General features: G+C 42.5%; 1 protein-coding gene across 26 annotated transcripts in view; it reads left to right on the top strand.

Moving 5' to 3' along the window:
• GPHN (gephyrin) overlaps positions 1-27,115 on the top strand; it is a 468,752-nt gene that overhangs the window by 217,942 nt on the left and 223,695 nt on the right. For 18 of the 26 annotated variants that reach the window (XM_068253294.1, XM_068253293.1, XM_068253298.1 and 15 more), the window contains 2 exons: positions 20,020-20,112; positions 23,826-23,921. The exons of 7 other annotated variants lie outside the window; for them this stretch is intronic. In XM_068253294.1, the coding sequence (XP_068109395.1) occupies positions 20,020-20,112; positions 23,826-23,921 (189 nt within the window). The remainder of the gene's footprint in view (positions 1-20,019; positions 20,113-23,825; positions 23,922-27,115) is intronic. One more of the 26 variants, XM_068253295.1, reaches the window with a different exon arrangement.

Genomic DNA, 27,115 nt, shown 5'->3' on the forward strand with positions numbered 1-27,115 from the left:
TATATTTACAAAACCTCTGTAAAATGTATGTGCGCAGAGAGGTCATGTTAAGTTGCTGGGCTTTGCGCTTTGCCTGTTATACAAACAAGGTGTTACTTGTGTAACACGCTATGTAAATTGCAGAAAGCACATTTATAGAGAGTCTGAGGTGAAATTTAAAACTAAAAACAGATACCTAATGAGAGGAAAGACTCTGGGCATGGATGCTCAAATTCGGCTTCGGGAGATATCCGGATTTTTGCTATCCGGATATCTCCCAGTAATGCTGTGCGGGCTGAGCGGGGGGGTCAAGCTTACCTCTCTGACGTCTTCTTCGGTCGACCCTCGGCGCCTCCCACGATGCGCTCCAAGCGGCGGTCACCTGATTACAAACACTATCTCCCTCCAGGTTGAAGGAGGAAGTGTTTGTAATCACGTGACGCGCATGGAGCGCATCGTGGGAGGCACCGAGGGACGACCGAAGAAGACGTCAGAGAGGTAAGCTTGACCCCCCCGCCCAGCCCGCACAGCATTACTGGGAGATATCCGGATAGCAAAAATCCGGATATCTCCCGAAGCCGAATTTGAGCATCAGTGACTCTGGGTCCTATAGAGCCTCCCCGTTCTCCTCCCGGGCCCCGTGTTCCATGGCAAGTTCCCCCATTAGCAGTCTACCACCCATGGATGGTAGACTGCTCTCTTCCAGGGTTGGGCTGGCTTCGGCAGTCTTTGGGAGCACTTAGCCTTTTGAAGACTGACTGTGCGAGCACCCTCTCTCATGCTCGTGCGCATTACAGAGCTGCACCCATCCGAGTGCTTCTGAAGACTGTCGAAGTCTCCCGCGGCGGGAGATTTGAACTGAGAAGGCTTTGGGGCAACAAGGAGAACGGGAAAGCTCTGTAGCACCCAGAGCCTTCCCTCTCCTTAGGTAAATGTCTGTTTTTTGTTTTAAAATTCCCTTCAGATTTACTTCAACTTTTACAGGAGATTTGAGAATATACTGTACCTTAAATACCTAATCCCCAACATACCGCTCCCTGAGAGTTCTCAGGTTCCCTAGTAGGCATACAAATATATTCAATTCTCAGGCTTTGATTTATTTTAAGAATATTGCTAATACATACTGTTATAAACTGTTCTAATCACCTTTTTCCGGCACCAGCAACTTCTTATAGTTGCGTCTCACGGACTGTGAGATAACTTGACTCTCAACACAGCAAGCAGGAGATAGACTTTCTCAGGCTTCTTCAATATTCACGTTATTTATTCAGGAAACAGGAATACAGATAGATACAGTTCATCATATCCTAGCCACACCAATCTTCATGTTACGTTACAAGCTTCTTGATTAAACTTCCTGCTGAAGTCAATCAGGTACCTTCTTTCTAACCTACGTTACACTAGACTACCTATGTACAGCATACATTATATCAGATTACATATAGAATGAAAGATACTTAGAGGTTCCAGTCAGCATTGAGAGCTAGTGTGAGAGTAAGAAGCAGAGTGAGCTCCCATCGCTCACTCGGGCTTTAATACCGACTAGAAAAGAGTTAAATATGACATCATCTTCGCCATCCCCTAGATCAGACTATTGGTGGACCCACTCGTGGTGTCATCATACACACCTACTCGATTAATATTTAATGTGGCCTTTGACATACATACAAGAATGTGGTGTTTAATAAATATGGCTGATGTTTATTGTTCTAGTGGGGTACATGCACAGGTCAGGGAGACCTGTGGCCTTGTCCATAGAACAGCTTCTTGGTATGTTCTAGTTCTGACAGAACTGAAGATTTTCTCTCTAAGAGAAAATCCCCTTAAAGAGAACCCGAGGTGGCTTTGTATAACGTTAGTGGGGCACAGAGGCTGGTTGGGCACACTAACACCAGCCTCTGTTGCCCCATGGTGTGTGTCAAAGACCCCCCTGCTCGCCGCTATACCCCCGCAATGCTGGCGACACGCAGCGTGTCGCCAGCACAATGTTTACCCTAGCGCTGTCTGTCAGCGCCGCTCCGCCGCCTCCTCCGCATCGCCGCTACCCGCCCTCGTCCCTTCCCTCACGCTGATTGGAGGGAAGGGACGAGGGCGGGTAGCGGCGATGCGGAGGAGGCGGGGGAGCGGCGCTGACAGACAGCGCTAGGGTAAACATTGTGCTGGCGACGCGCTGCGTGTCGCCAGCACTGCGGGAAGGATAGCGGCGAGCAGGGGGGTCTTTGACACACACCATGGGGCAACAGAGGCTGGTGTTAGTGTGCCCAACCAGCCTCTGTGCCCCACTAACGTTATACAAAGCCACCTCGGGTTCTCTTTAAAGGGCAGGTCTGCTCCCCAAGCCTTTTTGACTAACTCAGTCCAAATAACTGAGGCCTACTTAAATTATAACAATCCCCCCTAAAAAGGCTTGACCCGCAGATCCCAGCTTCTGAACCCACCAGTACCTGGTTTCTTTTCTTTAGGTTTCGACTTTTCGATGTACTTGCTCACACAACTTCTCTGCTTCTCTGCGGTTATCCCTGGAAGAGAGAGAGCAAGACCTCTTGGTCTTCCTGTAACCAGGCTCTCTGGGGAGGCCCTACTTCTAAGTCCCTCTATACCACATGCTCAGCATTTGCATCACTTGCGTATCACTCACAAACTTGCATGACCACAGAAAAGTGAAACTCGTTTGGTTGTTACACAACGGAGCAGTGCCAGGTGCCTTCTAAAAGAGCGCCTTTATACAATCAGCTCCATCACCGGTACTACTAAACCTATACCCGTAACCCTGTATATCCCTTAATTTAAAAATATTGGTTCATGAGATTGTTTATGAGGCACCAATCTCTTGACCAGGTTAATTTGTTCTACGTAATTTTAACACACAACCTCACCTGGATAATGATGCCTAAAGTTGTCATCCCTATCCAGACGACCAGTGGGTGTAGGAAGAACTTTGAACTGCAGAGGCCCAGTCCGAGTGTCCCTGGAACATCACCGGAAACCTTTTCCACCAGGTCAGACTGGAACTCGCCTGCTTATTTTTGTGTTCTACCTCGTTAAGATCACCTGGATCATGGTGAAATCTTACCTCTAACTTAGTGTACTGTTTGTTTAACCGTTGTAACAAAGTGTGGTCGTCTTGGATCAAACCCTGTTCCCCTTTGTCCCATGTCGTGTTCTCCTTCAGGAGGGGAACTTCCCGTGAAACTTTGAACTTTAGAGTTCTCTTAACAATTTGAGAAATAACGTCATCAAACCTGGATGACTGGATCCATATCGGATCTCCGCTCACCCAATATGTTCCCCTTGACAGATCCCCCTTATCGGAACAATTATGAACATGTACCTTGAATGTGTCCTTATACATGATGCTGAAAAAACAAACCTTTCCTTCAGCCACTGGAACTATCGGCTTGGCTTCAGGGTGGATCTTTTGAATGGTAGCCTCGCATTCTGTGTTATTGAGCCCGCAGGCTTCTTCACTAAATTTGACTTGCCCCGGCAAACACAGGTACCTCTGGGAGAATTGCCCGCATGAGGACAACTCTACTCGTTTCACCTCCCCGTCTAGCACCAAAAAAGTTTGACCTCTCAGGTCATGGTGTAAGACATGTGTTGAGGTGGTAACTAAGGAAGTGGCGGTGCCTAAAGGAATATTGCACCGTTTCCATTTGTTCACCCAAACATCTTGAAGCTTCCATGCAAAAGATCCTTCTCCAGAAAAATCGATATACCTCCCCTTGTACAATCTCAGTTGGACAGGATCTTTAAGCATCTACCTGACAAAATATGTCCCCAACTGTCCTGATTGGACCTCTTCCCCCCTTATGTCCTGAGGCACAATATGTACCAGAGGTTGGGAAGACTGTACTCTCTGCAATCTTTCAATTAAGAGTACCTCTTCACTTACCCAACTAGCATGAGGATAAGCGGCTGCATATGGACTGTGTAATATCGTCCCCTGTTGTGACCCGTGTAATGTAAATGGGGTTCCCTGTGTTAGCTTTCCCTCCCCCGGGACCGCTCTCCCCACCCTCGTTGTCACCTGGAAATGTGGCTCGATCTCGATTTTTACTTCTTGTTTCGAGAACCACCACCCCTCGGCTTTCCAGCCTTTACGTGTGTATAGTTGTTTCCGAGGCACTCTCTGTTGGTAGTTCCCGAGTGTGATGTTGTCCCCCGCGTCTCTCCGACAGGAGAATTGACGCCTTCTGCTCGTTCCTCTCCAATCTGGAACCATCTCACTCTGGATAACCAAGACAAGGTACCCCTGAATCACACACTCCACCTTTTGCATGTACCCATTGTACTGCAATGTACCTTTTAACAAAACTTTGGATCGGTGCATCGATTCTGGGAGTGTGGCATTCAATCGCAGATTTACCCTGCCATTCAATTCATACTGCCCGCACACCTGACCCTTCAGACCTGTCACCCACCTTGTGCCCTGAAATTTGTTTTCACCTGGCACAAGTGCTCGTTTCCTCCATCCCTGCTTGGTCCATCTGTGCCAAGCGGAGGGAGGAGTGAAAGGATCAGTACCTTTGTCACCCAACATCAACATGTTTGGGCCTTGTATTCTCATTAACCCCTTATTATACATGAGAATGTCCTCTCTTCGTTCTCCTAGGACGAAATGGCAACCTAGGATCACCATCAGCACGGTACTCTTCATTATAAAAGCACCACCTTGGGAAAGAAAAACATTAGCAATTTGCACTATGCTTTGCTCAGTCAGTTTTTTTAGTCGTTTTCCGATCTCAGGAATCTCGTGTTTTAGTCTCTTTCCAATTTCAGGAATCTCGTGTTTTAGTCTCTTTCCAATTTCAGGAATCTCGTGTTTTAGTCTCTTTCCAATTTCAGGAATCTCGTGTTTTAGTCTCTTTCCAATTTCAGGAATCTCGCTGTTCTCCAACCTCAGATTGGCATCTGGAACCTTTCGCTTATCCGACTGACATCTCCATCTTTGCTGCCAGCACTGCAGCTGTCTCGAGTCCATATTGCCAAACTCCTGAAATCGAAATACAAACAAATCAATTCTTAATAATGATTTGGGATTCGCCCTGCGGCTTGTACTCTGTACACTTTAAATTGATCAATATACACCATAATTGATCTCGTTGCTTTATGGTTCTCATGAACTCTGTTTACTCTTTTTGGTAGATTGGAGTTAAACCTCTCTCCCCTATCTAAGTACTATCCGAAGTACTTACCTGTGTAAAATATGCTCCCGCGGACTTCACCTTTGGAAGCTCTCACCTCATTGCAAGCTCCCCCCACATCCCCCCCATCTGTACATGCGCGGCCGTCGCATGCACAGATTATGGATGCCACACTTGTTGCTGCTTTGCAGGTGAGCCTGCAATGCTCTTACTCATTTTCGCATTTACTTATCTAGAACCTCATTGCGATACCAGCTCTGCTAGAAGTTCTGTGTGTTGTACCCTCTGACCAATGTTTGCCGTGCTACAACCCCCATACTACAAAAAAAAATGGCTGCCTCCCTGTAGGAAGGAGCACTTTGCACTTAAACTACACATGGTGCAGGGCTAAGCATTCCAGCATCCAATGCCTGTATGCAGATCCCTGAATGCCCACTTGGTAGGTAGTCGTATGGCAAACCTGTCCTGATACACTGTCAGTCTGTAAATGGCAATTCTTTCATCTTTATAATTGCCCCATGAACTGCTGTCAGTTCTTGTTCTTTGTGCTACACTTGATAGGAGCTGGAAAAAAACATATTTGACCAATCAGTGGATGGAAAAAAAATGCCCAAAAAACAGCCACAGCCCAGCATAGACCTCTTAGTCAAACTCTGGACCTGTCTACGACAAAACTGGAAAAAAAACGTTACCGCTCTGCAGCAGCGGCGATGGATACCTGGATTGGTCAACTCCCTTTTTTTACCAACTCCGGCACCCCCCTGATGCACTGTCCCCCCTTTTCTCTATTGGGAACCCATGCTGCACCACCCGGTAAGGTGCCTCACTTAAAGGAATAATCCCATAAGCAACTCAGTACAGACCCTTTCCTGATCTGCGCTGCTCCGTGTCTCCCTGCACCTAGCTGGGAAACAATTCCTATCCATGACCATGCTAGTCTTACAGTAATAGCTTGGTGCACGTATTCTGGCATTGCTATCCCTGGACCCAGGCTATGGGGAAATATTCCTTTAAGTGAGGCACCTTACCGGGTGGTGCAGTATGGGTTCCCAATAGAGAAAAGGGGGGACAGTGCATCAGGGGGGTGCCGGAGTTGGTAAAAAAAAAAGGGAGTTGACCGGGTTTCGGCACAATTGTTATAAACTGTTCTAATCACCTTTTTCCGGCACCAGCAACTTCTTAGTTGCGTCTCACGGACTGTGAGATAATTTGACTCTCAACACAGCAAGCAGGAGATAGACTTTCTCAGGCTTCTTCAATATTCACGTTATTTATTCAGGAAACAGGAATACAGATAGATACAGTTCATCATATCCTAGCCACGCCAATCTTCATGTTGCGTTACAAGCTTCTTGATTAAACTTCCTGCTGAAGTCAATCAGGTACCTTCTTTCTAACCTACGTTACACTAGACTACCTATGTACAGCATACATTATATCAGATTACATATAGAATGAAAGATACTTAGAGGTTCCAGTCAGCAATGAGCTCCCATCGCTCACTCAGGCTTTAATACCGACTAGAAAAGAGTTAAATATGACATCATCTTCGCCATCCCCTAGATCAGACTATTGGTGGACCCACTCGTGGTGTCATCATACACACCTACTCGATTAATATTCAATGCGGCCTTTGACATACATACAAGAATGTGGTGTTTAATAAATATGGCTGATGTTTATTGTTCTAGTGGGGTACATGCACAGGTCAGGGAGACCTGTGGCCTTGTCCATAGAACAGCTTCCTGGTATGTTCTAGTTCTGACAGAACTGAAGATTTTCTCTCTAAGAGAAAATCCCCTTAAAGGGCAGGTCTGCTCCCCAAGCCTTTTTGACTAACTCAGTCCAAATAACTGAGGCCTACTTAAATTATAACACATACATCAAAGTAAAAATGGAAATACATACATTAGTTAACAGTAAATAGTAAATCATATAGAACAAATTAAATCAATATATTTTCCAGCTATTGCATCATCTATGCTCCTTTTCGACTGGAGAACCCCTTTCATTTTCAGCCTGAGCTATACAGAGATATCTGGATCCAACCAAGGGATAGGAATGCACATGGCTGAGGTTCTGAAAATGCCAGTGGTCTCCAGACTTGTATACCATTTTGTGCTGGCAAGGAACGAACTGTAGAGCCATCTATGGTCCTGACATTAAGACAAAGGCATGAACAGTTTATAGTGCTGATACTTAAAGGAACACTATCGGTTAACATGTTTTTTTTCAATTGAGATAGGAATTGTTTGGGAAGTGCTGGTGTATACATTTGAATGCTTATCTCTTTTATTTACTGTTATCAAATTCCTTTCACAGTTTACTGACACCAAAACTGACAAATCTCACATGTTAATTAATCATGAGGGGAGGGGGGATTCCCTCGCACAACATCTGTTAACCCTGTGTGAGAAAGCTCTCACTGGCAGCTGCCTGTGTCTCTGACTGAGCTGTCTGCAGAGAGCAGAGGAAGTATATCTTATGTGTAACGTAAGCATTTGTAATTGTGTGTGAAACGGGACACCAGAGGCTTTTCATATAAGGTAACTGCAGTCTGACATGCAAAAAACAGTGTAATATTGAAACAGAGATTCACCTTTGCGAATGGAACATTCCAAAATCTACACACAATGAATTAAAGCTTTTGCCTTTGATATTTAACATGGAAAGTAGGAAAATGTTCACACAGCTACTTAGACATTATTTGTACATTGTCATTTTAGAACACTTGGTTTTATAGTGTTCCTTTAAGCAAAATGGGGTTCTTTAGCACATGTTCCAAATATACCTTGACCATTTGATCATTGCCCGAGCCATGGAAACACAAGAATTCTTCTCTCTACTGTGTGGCTCTGTCTATAGCTCGAAGTATACCTTAAAGAGGAACTCCAGTGAAAATAATGTAGTAAAAAAAGTGCTTCATTTTTACCATAATTATGTATAAATGATTTAGTCAGTGTTTGCTCATTGTAAAATCTTTCCTCTCCCCGATTTACATTCTGACATTTATTACATGGTGACATTTTTACTGTGGGCAGGTTATGTAGCTGCTCCTAGCTGTTTTGGCTGTTAGAGACAGCTGTAAACAGCTATTTCCTGTCTGTGAACCTTGTTACATTGTAACAAACTGCCAAAAGTATGCAGTCCCAGAGCTTCTTGTGGGAGGGGTTTCAGCACAAAATCAGTCATACAGCACCCCCTGATGGTCTGTTTGTGAAAAGCATTATATTTCTCATGTAAAAGGGGGTATCAGCTACTGATTGGGATAAAGTTCAATTCTAGGTTGGAGTTTCTCTTTAACCTTTGCCTTCACTCCCACTACGAGGGAGACAGAAGGGCCTCAAAACCTCCTGTTGTTCTCATTTCTGCTGCTTGATCTTTAAACAACCCAGTATTCTATCACTTCTTAGAGCTGTATCAGACTATAATATACAGATTGCAGTGTTCTCCCCAGAATTTTTTTTCCAGCTGGGTGGCATGAAAAAGTAGCCGGGTGGGACATGATGGGGGAATGCAGGGCTGGTGCTTCTCTGCACAACTCTGCTTATAGCATAGGAGGAGGTGAGCCGATGAAAGCCGGGTGCTCACCAAAACTAGCCGGGTGGAGCACCCAGCTAAAAGAGCCTGGGGAGAACACTGAGATTGACTATACATGCTACACATTCATACAATCAGCCGTATCACCGCACTCTCGTATCACTATTTCTTACTTGTGCTTATTTTTATTGGTTACCCAGTTGGTTCCTACTGACTTGGGGATCTTCATGCTGTATGAGAATGCCTCATTAGTGTCTGTGGTGGAAATTGTTATATGAAACATGAACGCTTCCCTCCTCCTTTCTAATAGTCCCTATTGTGGGAAAAAGAAATCCCGACCTTCTTTCCAGTGAAAATCCAGTTGTTATGCATCTTCTGATCTTAATCCCTGCTGTTCGATATAGGAATATGTGGCTAGAACTGCCACTAAACTAGCCTCCTTTATCTTATTGGCTGCAGTCAGGTAATAGCTATGGTTACACTCCTGGGGCGTGGTGCCGGAGATTGTAAGGGGGTCATGGCCAGCCTGTAAATCACCTACCTTCAGTGTTTAATTATGAACCTTTTAGGGAGCTTTTAAGCAAGGTGGGGGTTGTTGGGACAGTCAGGTTCAATATAAGTGTTGGATGGAGCCCGACAATCCTCTTAGCCAAAAGGTCACATGGCTGCCAACTTTTATAACCCACTTTTTTAACGACTTTAATATCTGAATGCTTTTATCCAATCCCCTAATGCATCTTTATGATTTAATCCAACCCTCTTTAGAGGTGGTGTATTTTCCTTGTTTCTAGTGTGGCATAAAATATTTGCCACGTGTGTATTAAATTTTGCCAAATTCACAGCTGGGAATATTGAGCAACGTCAAAGGCGCCCATGTTACATTGAGTAATTACCAGCCACGGCTATTTTGCCTTGATACTGCACCCCACTATTTTTTTCAGGTGGCAAGCTGGAGCAAAATAGGGGTGGAGGAGTTTCTGCTAGTATGTATTGGAACTCTACAGGGATGGTGGGTGTGATTTTAAGCAGCTGTTAGCGGTAGTGCACCAAAGTTTGTCTGCACTATAGTAGAACTCTGCCGTTTTTGATTACTGGGCTGGCTGGGGCGCTTAATTACCAGTTATAGTGTTAGTAGTAGGTGGGGGAAGGAAGTGTTTTTATTATAATATTTTGTATTCATATAGTGCCAACATCTTCTGTAGTGCTGAACACAGTGTAAAACAAATATTGGAAAACATATATACATGAAAAGGCAAAGACCATGACCATCCAGCAATACAAGTACAAACAGGGCCGGATTTCTACTTTTCAGAGCCCTAGGCCAACTTTTAACAACCGCCCCCCCCCCCCCCCCACCCCACCCCCCCAAAAAAAAAATTATGCTACTGCCTTTCATCCCTGTTTCCATGAAGCCCATACATGTATCGATTTCCTGGAAGAATTAATCAGTAATCAAATCTGCAGGGTGTAATGATCCGCTCAGCTGTCTGCACAGGCAGACAGCTGTTTGACCATTCCTTAAGTCTGTCATTTATTCTGTCTCTGTGCTCTCTCTCTTTAGGGGCTATCTTGCCCTGCATTGCTTCCCCACGTACAATTCCTATCTGGCATCTGTGGTAGTTCAGAGGGATTGTTCCTCTGTTCTCCACAGCTCCTTCTGCCAGCAGAAATCCACCTCTACAGATGCACCGCAGCTGGGTTCTCTCAGATTATACGTTTGTGGAGGATTTCCGCTGTGTCAGCGCTCATCCTGTGCGCTGACCACGGAAATAATTCCACAATTGTTACACAGGGGGTTGATTTCGCAAATTATTTCTTTTAGAATGCTTTTTGATCAATTTTGACCTAAAAATGATTGAAAGTATTGATCAAACTAGATTAAATATTTAACATTAACTGGCCTGATGTCGCAGTTTGTCTGCGGCGCAAAGCGCTGCACTGGATAGAACAGTGTAATGCTACGGTTCAATCAATTTCTAATTGATGTCCTGCTGGAATTTATTAAAAATCTTTGTACTGTGTGTGGTAGGAATCAATTCCACTCTGATTTGATCTGATGATCAGAGTAAAATCGATTGTTCTGGCATATTTCAGGATCATCTGTCAGGACTGTGTGAATTCTCACTTCCTCCTGTGTCTAGCGTTTTTGAGTAGTTATGTCAGTACAAGATGCAGCAGTGGTACAGGCGCTCCAGTGGCAATGAAGAAAGCTGGACACAGGAGAAGGTGAAGGAGTTGCACCAGTGTGAAAGGTGTGCTGCATCCACACACTTACCACAGGCTTGGGGGTAGGACACATACACTTGTAGGGGAGACTGGTTAGGAGTCATCAACGATACTGCCATCCGCACCCAATCGGGCTCTTTCGACTATTACGATTTTTCCAGCATGACAGATTGGTAGTTTCAGCTGGAAATCAATGGAAACCTTCAATTGGGTGACTGACCATGCTGTGGCATCAATCTAAGGCCTCTTGCACACTGCAAGCAATTCAGATTCAGATTCCGCTTTTTAATCTGTTTTTACTTCCGATTCAGATTCAGATTTGCAGTTTGCTCCTTGCACACTGCAAATCTGAATCTGAATCGGAGGTAAAAACTGATTAAAAAGCGGAATCTGAATCTGAATTGCTTGCAGTGTGCAAGAGGCCTAAGCCAGATTCAATCATTATGATTGAATTGGCAGGGATATTGATGCAAAAAAAAAAACAAGTAATGTGTTTAGACATCTCAATCATACAGTCAAGCAAGCTGAGACAGACAGAGCAGTCAGTAGCAGCCCTCATCACCAGCAAGTCAGTCACCTTATCTAAATTGCACCTGAGTGCAGACAGCCATTGTTTATTTGTTCTCCCTCTGTCCCCATATCACTCACCCCAGCTGATGTTTGCGTGGAAATCTCCAAATTGTGGAAGCCAGTTTGATCGGAGGGAGGACAAAGTTTACATTTGTTTCTCACCCGGCAGTAGAGAAATTTATATGTGAAGCATGCAGCCCGGAGACAGAGGGGGGCGGGGTGGGAGAACTTGTGACAGCCAGGAACACAGAGCCGTACCCTGCAAGATCATCTCTGTACTGCTGCTGCTCTGGTCCTCTCCTTCATCACTTCAATGGTCTGGCAGGGAAGTCAGATGGGACAACATGAGGCATGCAGTGGAGGACACTCAGCTAGACGCTACCAAGCTGGTTTGTGTACACTGGCTGCCTCCCGGGCATGATCTCTTCCTGCTTCCTGTGTCCCACCGGGATCTTTTATCCCCCAACTACCGCCGCCACCACATGTCACATGTCAGACCCGGCCATCCAGCTCGCCCCCGGCTGCCGCCCGCTGCTGTCTAAACTTTTTGCAGGGTGGACTGGGTCTGGCTACCGTCACTGCAGAGTGTGGTTGCTGGCAGAGGAGGAGAGTGCAGGCTGCCTGCAGCTGGAGGCTTTAATGATAGCGCGGTCCAGGCCGTCCAGCGCTTTGATTGAGGTGGTTCCTCACACTTTGCTACCCGACAGCCGCCCTAAACAAGACTCATTTTCTGGCGCCCTAGGCCAGTGCCTAGGCTGGCCTTGCCAGAAATCCGGCCCTGAGTACAAACACAATGTTTGCTTTGAGATATCACTAGAATTGTACACATATGATAAATTACAACAAAATAGGAAACAATAGGAGGAGGAACAATAGGAGGAGGTCTCTGCCCTTGAAAAACTAGAATTAGGGTATAGATGGTGATAGTAGAATATTGGAATAATTACAGCTATACACTTTTAATTACGGATATTCTAACTATTATCTGGTGCCCATTTTTCCTTATGTCTCTAATGCACACGATTTGAGACCATATCGGCAAAGATAATGCTATTTATTCTTTGCCTTTTTATAAATGGTGTTAAAAACTAATTGTAGTAACTAATATAACTCAAGTATTACACTTATTTAATATGTGTTATTTATTTACAGGTACAGTATATGTTTTTACTTTCTTCTTTTTGCCTTTATGAGATTGGCAAACTTCTGAATAAAATCCTATTTGATATTCATTAGAGCAAACCTTTCCTTTAAGGCATACTTCAAAACAATATGACATTATCTGCATCTCAAAGTAACAGACATGCCTACCACCATATTTTTCCAATGTTCTTTTTTTTTTCTTAGCTGATATTTGCTGTCATCAGAGTTAACTGTCAGAAAATATGCCAGGGTCTAATCATTGTTTTGTGTAAGGGAGGTTTAAATCAATTCTTGTCCAGCTTAGTGTAAACAAGGGGTGGCTCTAACAGCTGACTAGCTAGTTACAGAGTGCACATTATAATATCTGTTTATTCAGTTTGTTGTTTTATTAGAACTTAGAAGTGATGCAAGGTGTATTTTGCCCTCCATATTCTCCGGTGTTCTCCCGAGATTTTTTTTCCAGCCGGGTGGCATGAAAAAGTATCCGGGTGGGGCAATATGAGAGAATGCAGGGCCGGTGCTTCTCTGCACAACTCTGTTTATACCATAGGAGGAGGTGAGTCAATGACAGCCGGGTGCTCACCAAAACTAGCCGGGTGGAGCACCTGGCTAAAAGAGCCTGGGGAGAACACCGGTCTTAACACATGATCAGAAACAGGTCAAGAAATCCTAGCTATAATAATTATTATTATTGTGATTATGTTGTTGTCCCATCTTGTTGCACCGTACAGACTGAAAAATGATGATGGGTATCACAATAGCTTATTTATAGTAAATATGTATGTATGTATGTGTTGATCATACATTACTAGAGTTGTCAGAACATGTAAAGCAGTGGTAAAAATAACAATGGAGAGGCCTTGCATTAGGATCTTATGGTCTAGACTAATAAGGTTTCTGTAGTAGCTCTAAGTATATGAATCCATTACTATATTCTGAAAATGTGTTCACTAGAAATACCGTTGCAGTTTTTTTTACCCTGAAAAAGTTTTCCTCTTCCTAATTTAGCTGGGCAAAAACTGTGTTGAATTACTGCCATAACATGTTCAGATCTGTAGTGATGTCCAGCCTCTCAGATCTGTATATACGCACACTTAAGCCCCATACACACAATCAACAGCGGTCTTTTATGCAACACAATTATCAAACAACTTTTGTTGTGAAACAACTGAAGAAAGTTGTTTGCTATTGTTCCAACAACTGATAAGACTAATAAGACATCACACACACCCACACACTCACTCAATGGCAAACTTGCGTCTCGCCCATTTTTCACATATCAGTGTAAAGATTATTATTATTGATTTATAAAGTGCCTACATATTCCGTGGCGCTGTACAAAGTAAGAAATAAATATAGGGTACAAAATAATGGTATACACCAAAAAAGGGGGAAGGGGGGTACGGGATATCTCCCTAATAGGCTCGTCTCACCCATAAATATCCACATAAGACCAATAAAAAGTATGGGGAGCTCAGAGCTGGTGAAAAAGTATGAATTTATTCTTAATACATGGCAAGGTTCCGCAAACAGACAACTGACAAACAAACATATACCCTCCCAATAAAAACACTGACGGAGCAAACTGACATCTGGGAAAATGCGTATGAATTGGAGTGCACTCCTATCTAGTCAAAAATGCATGCATGCATAATTCTTCAGGCCCAGGAAAACAGCTGCATCCCAACAAATAACGGAACTTGGTCGAGGATAATGTTGCACACCAGCCCGTGTGTATAGTTATATATACACGCCTCTGCAAAGTCCGCTTACGCCCTCACTACAGACACCTTAGATGTCTAACCTCAACCCCCATAGCACTGGCATACTTGTATGCTGGCACTCATGTGACCTGTTTGGATGGCTGTGTATGGCGTAGATCAGCCGTCTCGGGGGAAACCTCTCCAATGGCTCGGCCTGTTGTAGCTGGCCAGCGTGTGCTCAGGCGCATAGGCGCAAGAACGCATAGCGCGATTTCGATGTGCGAGGGGGGAGGAAGAGTAGCGGAGGCACGGGCGGCGATCCTCAGTCACACTTACGCATCTGTAAGCGTCTCACGTGACGCGTTTCGTCACGGCCCACGTGACTTCTTCAGACGTGACGTAGGAAGGCGGCGTAGCTTCTTATACACATAAGGAACGCCCACCTCTCGGGTAAATCTCATGCGACTTAAGAGCCATAAAAAGTTCATCAGTCGCCATCATGTGGCCAAAAACAATTGGTGCATCACAAAACTTTTTAATGCCAAAGAGCTGTTGTCCTCAGAGGAAGGATTTAATATTTAAGTCTTTATTTAGACCCTGGGGATGTAAACTCCCACATTTATATATCCACATGGACTCTTTTCTTAACAATTGTCTATCATAATCCCCACGACGAGGGCTGATATTCAGTTTATAAATCCCCATAAACCTCAAACCGGACACATCAGAATTATGAACAGATTTGAAGTGTAAAGCTAGAGGATTTAATTTCTTTTTATCTATGGTGGTACTTCTGATATTACTTATATGTTCTCCTATACGTGTGTTCAAAGGTCTATATGTTTTCCCAATATATATTAAGTCACAAGGACATCTGATTTGATACACAACACGAGAAGTATTACAGGTTATACGATCATTAATAAAGAACGATTTAGATCTATCATAATTGAAAAATTGATTACTTTTTTGAACATATCTGCATACATCACAGTCCAGGCATTTATGCATGCCTTTTTAACCTTAGTCCCACCAGAACTGTCACTCCACCCAAATTCACTTCTGACCAGAAGGTCATTTAAATTAGTACCTCTTTTTGCGGCCATGTGTGGGTACTCACCCACAATTTTGGCCATAATTGGATCCCTTAGAAGCAAATGCCAGTGCCTCTGCAGGATCTGTTTTATTTCCATGAAGTGAGCACTGTATGGAGTAACAATTCGCGGGACATCGTCACCAACCTTACGTACATTCTGCATAGGGCCCCTCTTCCCACCAAAAAGATCATTTCTTTTTCTGGCCAGAGCTCTCTTGTATGCGGTGATAATAACTCCATACAGTGCTCACTTCATGGAAATAAAACAGATCCTGCAGAGGCACTGGCATTTGCTTCTAAGAAGTGAATTTGGGTGGAGTGACCGTTCTGGTGGGACTAAGGTTAAAAAAGGCATGCATAAATGCCTGGACTGTGATGTATGCAGATATGTTCAAAAAAGTAATTAATTTTTCAATTATGATAGATCTAAATTGTTCTTTATTAATGATCGTATAACCTGTAATACTTCTCGTGTTGTGTATCAAATCAGATGTCCTTGTGACTTAATATATATTGGGAAAACATATAGACCTTTGAACACACGTATAGGAGAACATATAAGTAATATCAGAAGTACCACCATAGATAAAAAGAAATTAAATCCTCTAGCTTTACACTTGAAATCTGTTCATAATTCTGATGTGTCCGGTTTGAGGTTTATGGGGATTTATAAACTGAATATCAGCCCTCGTCGTGGGGATTATGATAGACAATTGTTAAGAAAAGAGTCCATGTGGATATATAAATGTGGGAGTTTACATCCCCAGGGTCTAAATAAAGACTTAAATATTAAATCCTTCCTCTGTGGACAACAGCTCTTTGGCATTAAAAAGTTTTGTGATGCACCAATTGTTTTTGGCCACATGATGGCGACTGATGAACTTTTTATGGCTCTTTTGAGTCGCATGAGATTTACCCGAGAGGTGGGCGTTCCTTATGTGTATAAGGCCACATACACACATCAGACCATAGTCTTTGGAAAATGAAAGATCACAGACCAATCTTACCACCCTTCCTGTAGTATAAGAGCCATACTCTACACAGTCTTTTCTATGGAGCTGAACTCCACATCAGGAAAAAATCTTGGCAAGATGCTGCACACACAGATGCTGTACAGACACAAAAGATCAGTATCTGCTAAAGATCTGTTCCTGCCAAAAATCCATTCCTGCAAATTGCAATGATAGTCTATGAGATCTGCAGATCATCATACACACATGATTTAACTGACATTTATCTGCAGATCTGCAGATCTGAAAATCCATCCTGGTGGATCTGATCTGCAGATGAATGTCAGTTAAATCATGTGTGTATGATGATCTGCAGATCTCATAGACTATCATTGCAATTTGCAGGAATGGATTTTTGGCAGGAATAGATCTTTTGCAGCTACTGATCTTTTGTGTCTGTACAGCATCTGTGTGTGCAGCATCTTGCAAAGATTTTTTCTGATGGGGAGTTCAGCTCCATAGAAAAGACTGGGAAGGTATGGCTCTCATACTACATGAAGGGTGGTAAGATTGGTCTGTGATCTTTCATTTTCCAAAGACTATAGTCTGATGTGTGTATGTGGCCTAAGAAGCTACGCCGCCTTCCTACGTCACGTCTGAAGAAGTCACGTGGGCCGTGACGAAACGCGTCACGTGAGACGCTTACAGATGCGTAAGTGTGACTGAGGATCGCCGCCCGTGCCTCCGCTACTCTTCCTCCCCCCTCGCACATCGAAATCGCGCTATGCGTTCTTGCGCCTATGCGCCTGAGCACACGCTGGCCAGCTACAACAGGCCGAGCCATTGGAGAGGTTTCCCCTGAGACGGCTGATCTACGCCATACACGGCCATCCATACAGGTCACGTGAGTGCCAGCATACAAGTATGCCAGTGCTATGGGGGTTGAGGTTAGACATCTAAGGTGTCTGTAATGAGGGCGTAAGCGGACTTTGCAGAGGCGTGTATATATAACTATACACACGGGCTGGTGTGCAACATTATCCTCGACCAAGTTCCGTTATTTGTTGGGATGCAGCTGTTTTAATGGTATACACCAATATACAAAATACAGAGTTGGTACAAAATACAGAAATAGTACAAAATACAGAATTGGTAATTACAGTGACAAAATTAATATGAATAAATGCATAACAAATTCCAAGACACAAAAGGGTGAGAGAGCCCTATCCTTGTGAGCTTACAATTGAAAGATAGACCTGATGGGAAGCTGTTAACACTAGCAATGTCTCCTCCCATTCAAGGACCAAGCCCTGCATATCTTGTCCCTCTGTGGTCGGCAGTCCCATAGTCTGGTGAGCACATGATGAGGCACATGCCAGTCGTAATCCCCTCCATGGAAGCCTTCCAATTAGAGAGATGGATTATTGCCATGCCACCCCGTCTCCCAATCAGAGCAGACCTGATGGAAGACCTAATGTCCATATTGACACCTAGGTGTAGTCATGCCCTGGACGTCTGTGTCCCCCAGTGTGTCCAATGGCCAGAGGCGACTTAATTTCCCTCCACCAGGACACACCTAGGCAGCCAAGGAACATAAGCCACGGGAGAACCAAAAACCTGGGAAGCAAAGAGCCCAGAAAGTGGAATGTCTACCCAGACATAAATCTCTTGAATAAACACTGTAAAAAGTCAATTAAATACAGGCTGTGACCTCACTATATCACTCTCACTGTTGAAAGTAAAAAGGAATAGCCTGATCCACAACACTCTCATGTATTGCATATTTGTGGGCCGAAATCCGTTGTTTAAGTTCCTGGATTGTCTTGCCTACATATTGAAATCCACATGAACATATCATCTATACTTCAAAACTGGATTCAAAGGTATGGTAACCCCTAACTCCTATTTTGGTATCACTGTTAGGATGGGTTATGACATTACCTTTAAATAACACTATTGGAATGAATGCCGTTAAGGTAAGAAAACATGCCTGTTCTGCATATAACCGAACTCTGAACAGTCTGTTTTGCTGTACCAATATTATAATGGACAGGTCTACCCTGGAGCATGAGTGATCTTTCATAGGACATTAGAGGAAATTATTGAATCTTCTCCCCTGTGAAAATAGAGTCCCTAACCAAATGCCAATGGTAATTGATGATCTTGGTGATCTGTTTATCTTGTGTATTGTATTGCATTACACAAGGAATACATCTCACTGGTCTATGGCCACCCAGTCTGGTGGGTGCTGCTAGAGAAATTCCAGCGCACTCCTCAGAACTTGTTTGAGATAATTCCTATGTCTAAATTTGTTAACCATCTACTGTGTTCTATTCTCTCTCATGTGGTCTGACACAATTTTTCTTTTCTTTTTACTTTTTCCTTATCTCTAATATTTGTATCTTGATGCATTGTTACTTGGTGAGATCACAACCTGTATTTCCTCAAATTTTTATGGTGTTTATCCTAAGAGAGTTACACATCTAAGAAGATTGATTTCACTTCTTGGTCTCTGCTCCCCGGGTTTCTTGTTCTCTCATGGCTTGTGTTCTTTGGTTGCCTAGGCGAGTGCTTATTTCTGGTTTTGGGAGTAGGCATCTCCTGGTGAAGGGCAATATGTCGCCCCTGGCAATTCAACACACTGGGGACACAGACGTCCAGGTGTGTCTACATCCAGGCGTCACTATGGACATGCTTCCATCAAGTCTGCTTGGATGGGGGTGGGGATAGTGCGAAAATAACCGCAATGAAACCGAGCCTCTCCAACTGGAATGATTTTGGGGGAGAGGCCTATGACTAGCGTATGACGCTTTCCACTACCCCTCATCATGTGCTCACCAAACCAGATATGCAGGTAACTTTGAGCTTGATCCTTAAATTTGAGGAGACACTGCTAGCGTTAACGGTCTCCCATTAGGTCGGCTTTTATAATGATGTGTGATGACTGGTTGAAATTAAATACCTTGTATTGATTGGACGAGACCTACAGGTAGCCACTAACGATACAATTTGCTGAACGATCGCTTACGAACGATTCTTCGTATGAAGGATTGTAAATGAACGTTTGGGACCACTAATCTGACCAGATTAATGAAATCGATCCGAATTTTGGTTCGATCCCAGCAATCTGATTGGATTGTTTAGGAGATTTTTGTCCATTAGTGGTCCCAAACCATAATTTACGATCATTAATACGAAGAATAATTTGTAATCGATCTTTCAGCAAATTGTATCATTGGTGGAAACCTTAAGTTTGGGCTTGATTGTGGATGAATATATATATATATATATATATATATATATAAGCTTAGGTGTGTTAGTTGGGGTTCTACAGAGAATAATTACTATTTGGATGTGGCCGCCTATACTTCTTTGCCATTGTTAAATTTTAACACTATTTTCATCTGGCTGGATTAGGAGAAGGAAAATGTTCAAAGGGTAAGAGCAAAAGGACTTTTTAATGGATTCATAAAGCGTGATCCCCTACTGGGTCCATTTAAAGTCTTGGGAGTTGGATTTTATTACTGCATTCTTGTACATTTTTCATGCCACCATTTGTTATACATCCCTTATTTTAATTTTTATTTATTTGTTGCTCTATATCTGCATTATCGTTCATGTGTGTGTTCATGTGATTATGTATCCATTTCATTGTGTGTTTTTAGCAGAACCATCCACCCAGAACATGTCATTCTAAAGTTCACAAGTTTCCAGAGCACACTTGTTCCCATCATGAGTCCATCAGTGCAGTGGAAGGGGTAAGGTTCTATTAGCTGCGTGCACTGTGTTAATTTGTATTTATATCATTTGCCTGAAGCATCATGGAATTGGGTCATATGTGGGACATGGTTATTCCAGTAAAGATGAAATTAAATAATTGAAGTTTGTTTACTTATCTTTCTCAAATATAGTGGAAAATTTGAGTAAATCAAAACTGCAGACGCCCATTAAAAAATAAAACCATGAAAACCCGCTGAAAAAGAAGGCATACCTGTAAAGAACAATAAAAGTGAGAAGAACATGGAGGCTGCCAAATTTATTTACTTTTAAACAATATCAGTTGCCAGGCAGCCTTGCTGATCTATTTGGCTGCAGTAGTGTCTCAATAACACCAGAAACGAGCATGCAGCTAATCTTGTCAGATTTGACTATAATGCCAGAAACACCGGATCAGCATGCTGCATGCTTATTCAGGGTCTACGACTGAAAGTATTAGAAGCAGAGGCTCAGCCAGACATCGGGTCTTGCTTAAAAGGAAATAAGTATGGCAGCCTCCATGTCCCTCTCACTTCAGTTTCTTCAGTTTCCCTCTAATGATGATAACTGGTCAGTAAGTTCATATAATATATATAAGTAACTGTGGCTGATTGGTGAAGCAAATTGCTCTCACTCAGAAGGAGGTATGCGGCTTAAGGAAATGAAGCTCTCTTTCAAACTTAGCAACTTACCCTCGACCCTTTTACCAGTGCCTTAAATAGACAAAAGTGTTATTGGAAACTATTGTCACTTTCTTAGTGCGATAGTGTTTTTAATGGTTGAGAAACCAAAACCAGCTCTCCCTTGGGCCTTTTTCTTAATGACATTAAGCCCTGTAAAATACTTAAAGGAATTTAAAATATGTCAATGTGTTCACTCACTGAATCAAAATTGAAAAAATCATAGGCACAACACAGGTGCCAGAATTTTTTGTAGAACAGCTGCAATGTTAAAATGTTAACGAGATAGTGTAGTATGTATTGACAAAGGGGGTAATGACAAAGAGTAACAGTTGTTATACTCACAAACATGGGTCACTAATAGGCAACGACTGTAAAGGCAGGTGGGGAGATTATCCTGACCCCACTCAGGAATAAGAAGTCGCTCTCTGTAGATAGTAGAAAGGGTCGCAATCCTCCACCAAGGGTGGATACAATATTATATAAGAGAGAACAGAGGCGCCAAAAGGATAAAAGGGGTTTTAAAGGAGCTTAAAAGCCAAAACTTGGTAATTAGAGGAGGCAGTGGTGGACTTACCCCCTCCAAGCAGACACAACACGACTGTACATTCAGTCTATTTATTATCGAACTCCAGATAAAACAAAGCAACGCGTTTCACAGGTCAGTGCTCGCTTCCTCAGGCAATAGAAAAAGGAGTTACAGCATCTAGCAAGACAAACGACACTCAGCACCTCTGCCTTAGAGGCGCTGAGTGTCGTTTGTTTTGCTAGATGGTGTAACTCCTTTTTCTATTGCCTGAGGAAGCGAGCACTGACCCGTGAAACGCGTTGCTTTGTTTTATCTGGAGTTCGTTAATAAATAGACTGAATGTACAGTCGTGTTGTGTCTGCTTGGAGGGGGTAAGTCCACCACTGCCTCCTCTAATTACCAAGTTTTGGCTTTTAAGCTCCTTTAAAACCCCTTTTATCCTTTTGGCGCCTCTGTTCTCTCTTATATAATGTTAAAATGTTAGTATACTTAAGGAGCCTATTTGGCCTGAAACAAATAATTTATGGATCCTCTTCTCGTGAAAAGTTACAATTACTTGCCAAGGTCTTTTTCTTCCAACTCACTCCCCAAACCCTGTGTCTGCTGGCTTCCGATAAGTAGCCCCACCCCCTTGCAACAAAGTGCCATGGCACTCTATCTGAGATAAAGTGCCATGGTAACTTTGCAGGTTTTCTCTTCAAGGGGATGGGGCTATGCACCAGAAACCAGCGAGACGAGAGACCAGTTTAACGAGATAAACAAAGGAACACCAAGAGCCCCAATAGTGTAGTATGTATTGAAAAAGGGGGTAATGACAAAGAGTAATAGTTGTTATACTCACAAACATGGGTCACCAATAGGCAACCACTGTAAAGGCAGGTGGGGAGATTATCCTGACCCCACTCAGGAATAAGAAGTCGCTCTCTGTAGATAGTAGAAAGGGTCGCAACCCTCCACCAACCCTCCACCAAGGCCCTGGGGAGTGAGTTGGAGAAAGGCTCAGCAAAGTATAATTTTGTATGAGAAGAGAATCCATGCTCTTGTCCGTGTACAAGTGCAACTCTACTGCGCATGCGCAAGTACGGTCCACACTTGCGCAGTAGCATGAAGCCACTCCTGCACGGCTTTTTCCTCAGTCTGCATAATATATTTTAAAGATTTCCTCACTTATTCTACTTTTGAAAAATGTTATTATTATTTTGTTACTGGTTCCTTTTGAACACATTTACATATCTTTTTGTCAGGACAGAAAGTGAAGGGAAATTCTCATAGATGGAAAAGTAAAGACCACAATAAAATCTAATGCCATTGAACAATCTTTTCCACACCATCCATTACTAAACAAAACTTTTGGCTTGGACTAAGGCTTAATAATGTTGTAAGCCAGCATATGTAAGCCTTTGTGTGTAATGCCTGGCCAAAAATACCATATCCATGTTCAAGTTCATGTCGTTTTTTTTTTCGTTCTGTTTTGTTTTAATAACTCCTCTTTCGTGCAGAAAAAGAACATTCTTGGACATTTCTGTAAATTACATGGATTTTAGCAAAGGGCTCTTGAATGTTTATAGTGATACCCTTAGGGGAGGTATTATCTAAGAGCCCAGTGGTTGGAAACCACATTCTGACCTCTCAGTAGATAACCACCATATTTTACCATATAATTTAAGCGTTCACTGTTATAAATGTCAGCATTTTATGTAAAGATGCTAAAATTAACTTCCTGCTCTATGCAGCCAATTACCCAAAATGAAAGTTAAAGTTGTTTTGTATGCTTGTTTATGGTCACTATGGTTGTAAAGAAGTTGAATTTTAACTTCTGGCGCTAGTCTACTTTAGGGGACCCAGCAGGAAACCTCATAGGGAACAGTTCCCTAATCACAGCACCCTCTACAGCATGGAACATTGTGATTGGCCTAAAAAGTATGGATGTAGTTTACTGCAACCTATCTAAAGATCTAGCAGTTTTAGAGGTTGTTGTCCACCTAATCTCGTTATCGCAATTTACCTATGAGATTTCCTGCCGGTTCTCCTTAAGTAGACCAGTGCCAAACTATCTAACAATTATAAAAATGCATTGATGGCTGCTAAATGAAATGGAAATGTAATTCTTAGCAACAGTGTTACAAATTTGACTTGTCTAGCATATGATGCATTGTTTTTCCCATCGAAAGTGGAGTTATGTCCCGTTTCCATATGCCACAATTCTCATGCTGCGCCCATTTCCGAGACGGATGCTGCACCTGTGATGATGCAAATTCACATCCAAAGCCAATGCACGGCAATGGGGATTCAAATACATAGTCTGGAAAAATGCAGCAGGCTCTATTTTTCCACCCCACACCTGGTTCGGAAGGATCCTATTGATTAATGTTGAAAGAATTGCGCTGTGTGGAAACGGGGCCTTTGTCTTTCATTTACTTGACAGCTGAATTTGTTTTGTGTGTGTGAGTGTGTGTATTGTCCATCTTCTCTTCATATGTATACTTCATTGTGTATTGTTCATTAGACTCACCCACCCTTCACAAGTCTTGTACAACTCATGGGAAAAGGTAACAGAGCTGTCACTGGTTCCCAGAAAAGTGCATCAGCTATAGTAGAGCAGGTAAGACCCACAAAGTATCACCATCATTTAATGGTACCTTTCTTTTCATTTTTGTTTTTTTTAATAGTAGCAAATGTAACTTTGTTGGGCTTGACCAAGCTCCGGGTGGACATGCTAATTAGGAGACTGGCTGGCAGTAAAATTTCACCTTTAGCCTTTGGAACGATCTATATTTGTAGTTGACTGTAAAGTGAAGTGAAGACTTATTTCTCATTTTGCTCGACTGTTGATGTTGTTACTAGAGGTTGAATCTCTTGTTTAGCATCTCCTTTAGGAACATTTTTTACTGGATGGTTTTTAAATGTTCACATTAAAAAACAAGGTAAGTAGCTCAAACAATGATCGGTAAAATCTTCACAATGCCTACAGCTGATGTGGGGGTTGGAGGAATTTTTCTTGAATAAAGATTAAAATATTCTCTCTGTGGCTGGAGGTTAAAGGGTGAGATGCAGAGCAGCTACATGCAGGGAAGAGGTTAATGATCATTTGGATTTGCAAACATATAGCTAATGCAAACTATGTTATTATGTGACTGTGTTGCTAGGTTAATGTTTCACTTTATACTGACATATCACCTTCCCTGCAACACAAGGCAATAGACAACCCCAACGGATACTAATGCTTGAGGTGGTAGTCAAGATAAGAGGTTATGTACTAGGAGTTTGATAATAAATATGGTAGTTTGCAGATGGTGCAAAGTTGAAAGAGGTGGGACATAGAGATATTCAGTTCATGTGGGCAGTGAAGGAACATGCAGAACATTATACCTGGGTAGCCTACCTGGAAAGTGGTGAAGAATGAATGTAATATTACAGTTGGGAAATGTCATGGGGCGGTTTTGAATGTGAATTTTTTTTAGAAAAAATTTATGCAGACATGTTGTAGTTAATTTGGTTGTGTTATGCATATAAATGTTATTGTAGCTTAATCAGTTCACCCCAAGTGGTTTTTACCCTAACGGCCCAGACCAATTTTCACCTGTCAGTGCTCCTCACCTTTATTCCCTAATAACTTTATTACCTTGTTTTTTTTCTTTTTTTCACCATCAATTTGGCTTTCTGTGGGTAGTACATTTTGCTAAGATCTTTTTTTTTTTAATTATTATTATTATTCTAAATGCGTTTTAACAAGAAAAATAAGAAAATAATGGAAAAAAATCATTTCTCATTTTTCGGCCATTATAATTTTAAAATTAAATGTTCTCCTGTGGATAAAACTTGACACATTTTATTTGCCCAGCTGTCCCTATTATTAAACCGTTTAAATTATGTCTCTATCACAATGTATGGCGACAATATATTATTTTGAAATATTGATGTTATTTTTCAGTTTTATGCGACAATTTATGTATTTTTTTTAAACTGATTTTTTTTTACAATTTTTTTCTTTTTGGGGGGGGGGGGGGGCTTTGGAAGTGTAAGTTATTAATTTTATCAATATTGTGTATATATGTATGTGCCTGTATGTGTAATTTTACTTTTTGGCCCCAAGATGGCACTAGTGAACACTCTACTGTTATAGGAAGTGTTCACTTCTTTTTTTTACATTTAACTACACTGTAACTGTATCCTGTTTTATCAATGGACATGGCCGCTGATCACGGTCACGTCCATTCATTCCAGTAATTGCGATTGGGTAGAGGACCTCTCGGTCCTCTTCCCCAATCCCAGATAGCAGTGACCCGATGGTAAACAGCGGCGGGAGCAGAGTGCACACGTGCGAAACAGTGGCGGGAGCGAGTGACTTATTAAAATGTCCTGTTGCTGTTAACAGGCTCAAACAGGAGGTTTTAATAAGTCAGTTTGCCATTAAATGGTTAATAAACAAAATTAGCTTGCAAAAGAAGTGTCATACAAACGGAACAGTACAGGACCAAGAACTGTACCTTGGGGAACCTGTTTAGGCAGTAGGTGGCAGTGTAAGAGTTACTCGTGAAGAACTGGATTGAGGGCTCAGATATATAAGAAGATAAAAGAGTGAGCATAACAATATAGTGCATGGTCAGAGGGTCGGCAAAATGTTTTCTCCTTAACTTAGGCATCTTTTTGCTGGGGTCCCTCAGTTTCCCTTCATGTCTACTATTAATATGTCACTGCACATTAGCTGTGACCATGCAGCATGCAATGGTGAGTCATCCACTACATTTCAGGTAGGGTCCTATGCAAAGGGCAAAATGGAGACAATATGGCTTTGTTGTAAATCATGGTGGCTGTGCTAATAACCTCAGTCCACTAGAGATACATGTGAACAGAGAAAAATTGCATCTTCACCATTCCCATAAAAAAAAAACTTTGTGTGAACTGTGTTTTCAGACTATAATAGAACCCAAGTATGAACACAGACTTAGGCCCAGTGCACACCAAAACCGCTAGCAGATCCGCAATATGCTAGCGGTTTTGGGAGCTGATTTCAGAGCGATTCTAGGTATGTTTAGAGAGGTTTTCTAAACATACCTAGCGGTTTTGCGTGCGTTTTTGTGTAGCAGATTACACATATTGTTACAGTAAAAGCTGTTACTGAACAGCTACTGTAACAAATGCCTGGCAAACCGCTCCGAACTAGCGTTTTTCAGAGCGGTTTGCGTTTTTCCTATACTTTACATTGAGGACGAAACGCTTCCAAAAACCGCAAACGCGCAGCAGGAGGCGCGTTTGCGGCTTGGCAAAAACCGCAAACCGCCGGTGTGCACCATCCCATTGCAATACATTAGACAAGCATTTTTAGAGGCGGATGCGGCCGGCGGATCGCTCCAAAAAACCGTTCGGTGTGCACTGGGCCTTAAACTGAGAGGAAAAAGACATTTGTGTAACATGTCTGCACCATTGTACATTTTCCAAGATACTGGAAATGCAACAGGCACATCATGGTCATCTCTATAAAGTGCAAGTCAGAGGGATGGAGGCAGTGGCCCATATGCAATTTTTTTATTCACCAGAGTTATCTCCTAGGACATAATTTTCATCTTCTCTTAAAAATAACTTTTCAGAATTGTACAATTGAAAAAGTGCCCAAAATTTGGTGAAAAAGTGCTGTCAAAAATATTTGGAGTATTTTCTTGCTTGCTGGGGGTGTAAGGGGTATTTTATGACAAGGGGCTTGATTCACTAAACCGTAATAACTCCTATCACGGCCGTGCTAGTGGTTTCACGCACGAATCATGATTGGGCATGAAAACGCGTGCTAAAAACGCTACC

Source organism: Hyperolius riggenbachi, chromosome 9, assembly GCF_040937935.1.
Source record: "Hyperolius riggenbachi isolate aHypRig1 chromosome 9, aHypRig1.pri, whole genome shotgun sequence".
Lineage (NCBI taxonomy): Eukaryota > Metazoa > Chordata > Amphibia > Anura > Hyperoliidae > Hyperolius > Hyperolius riggenbachi.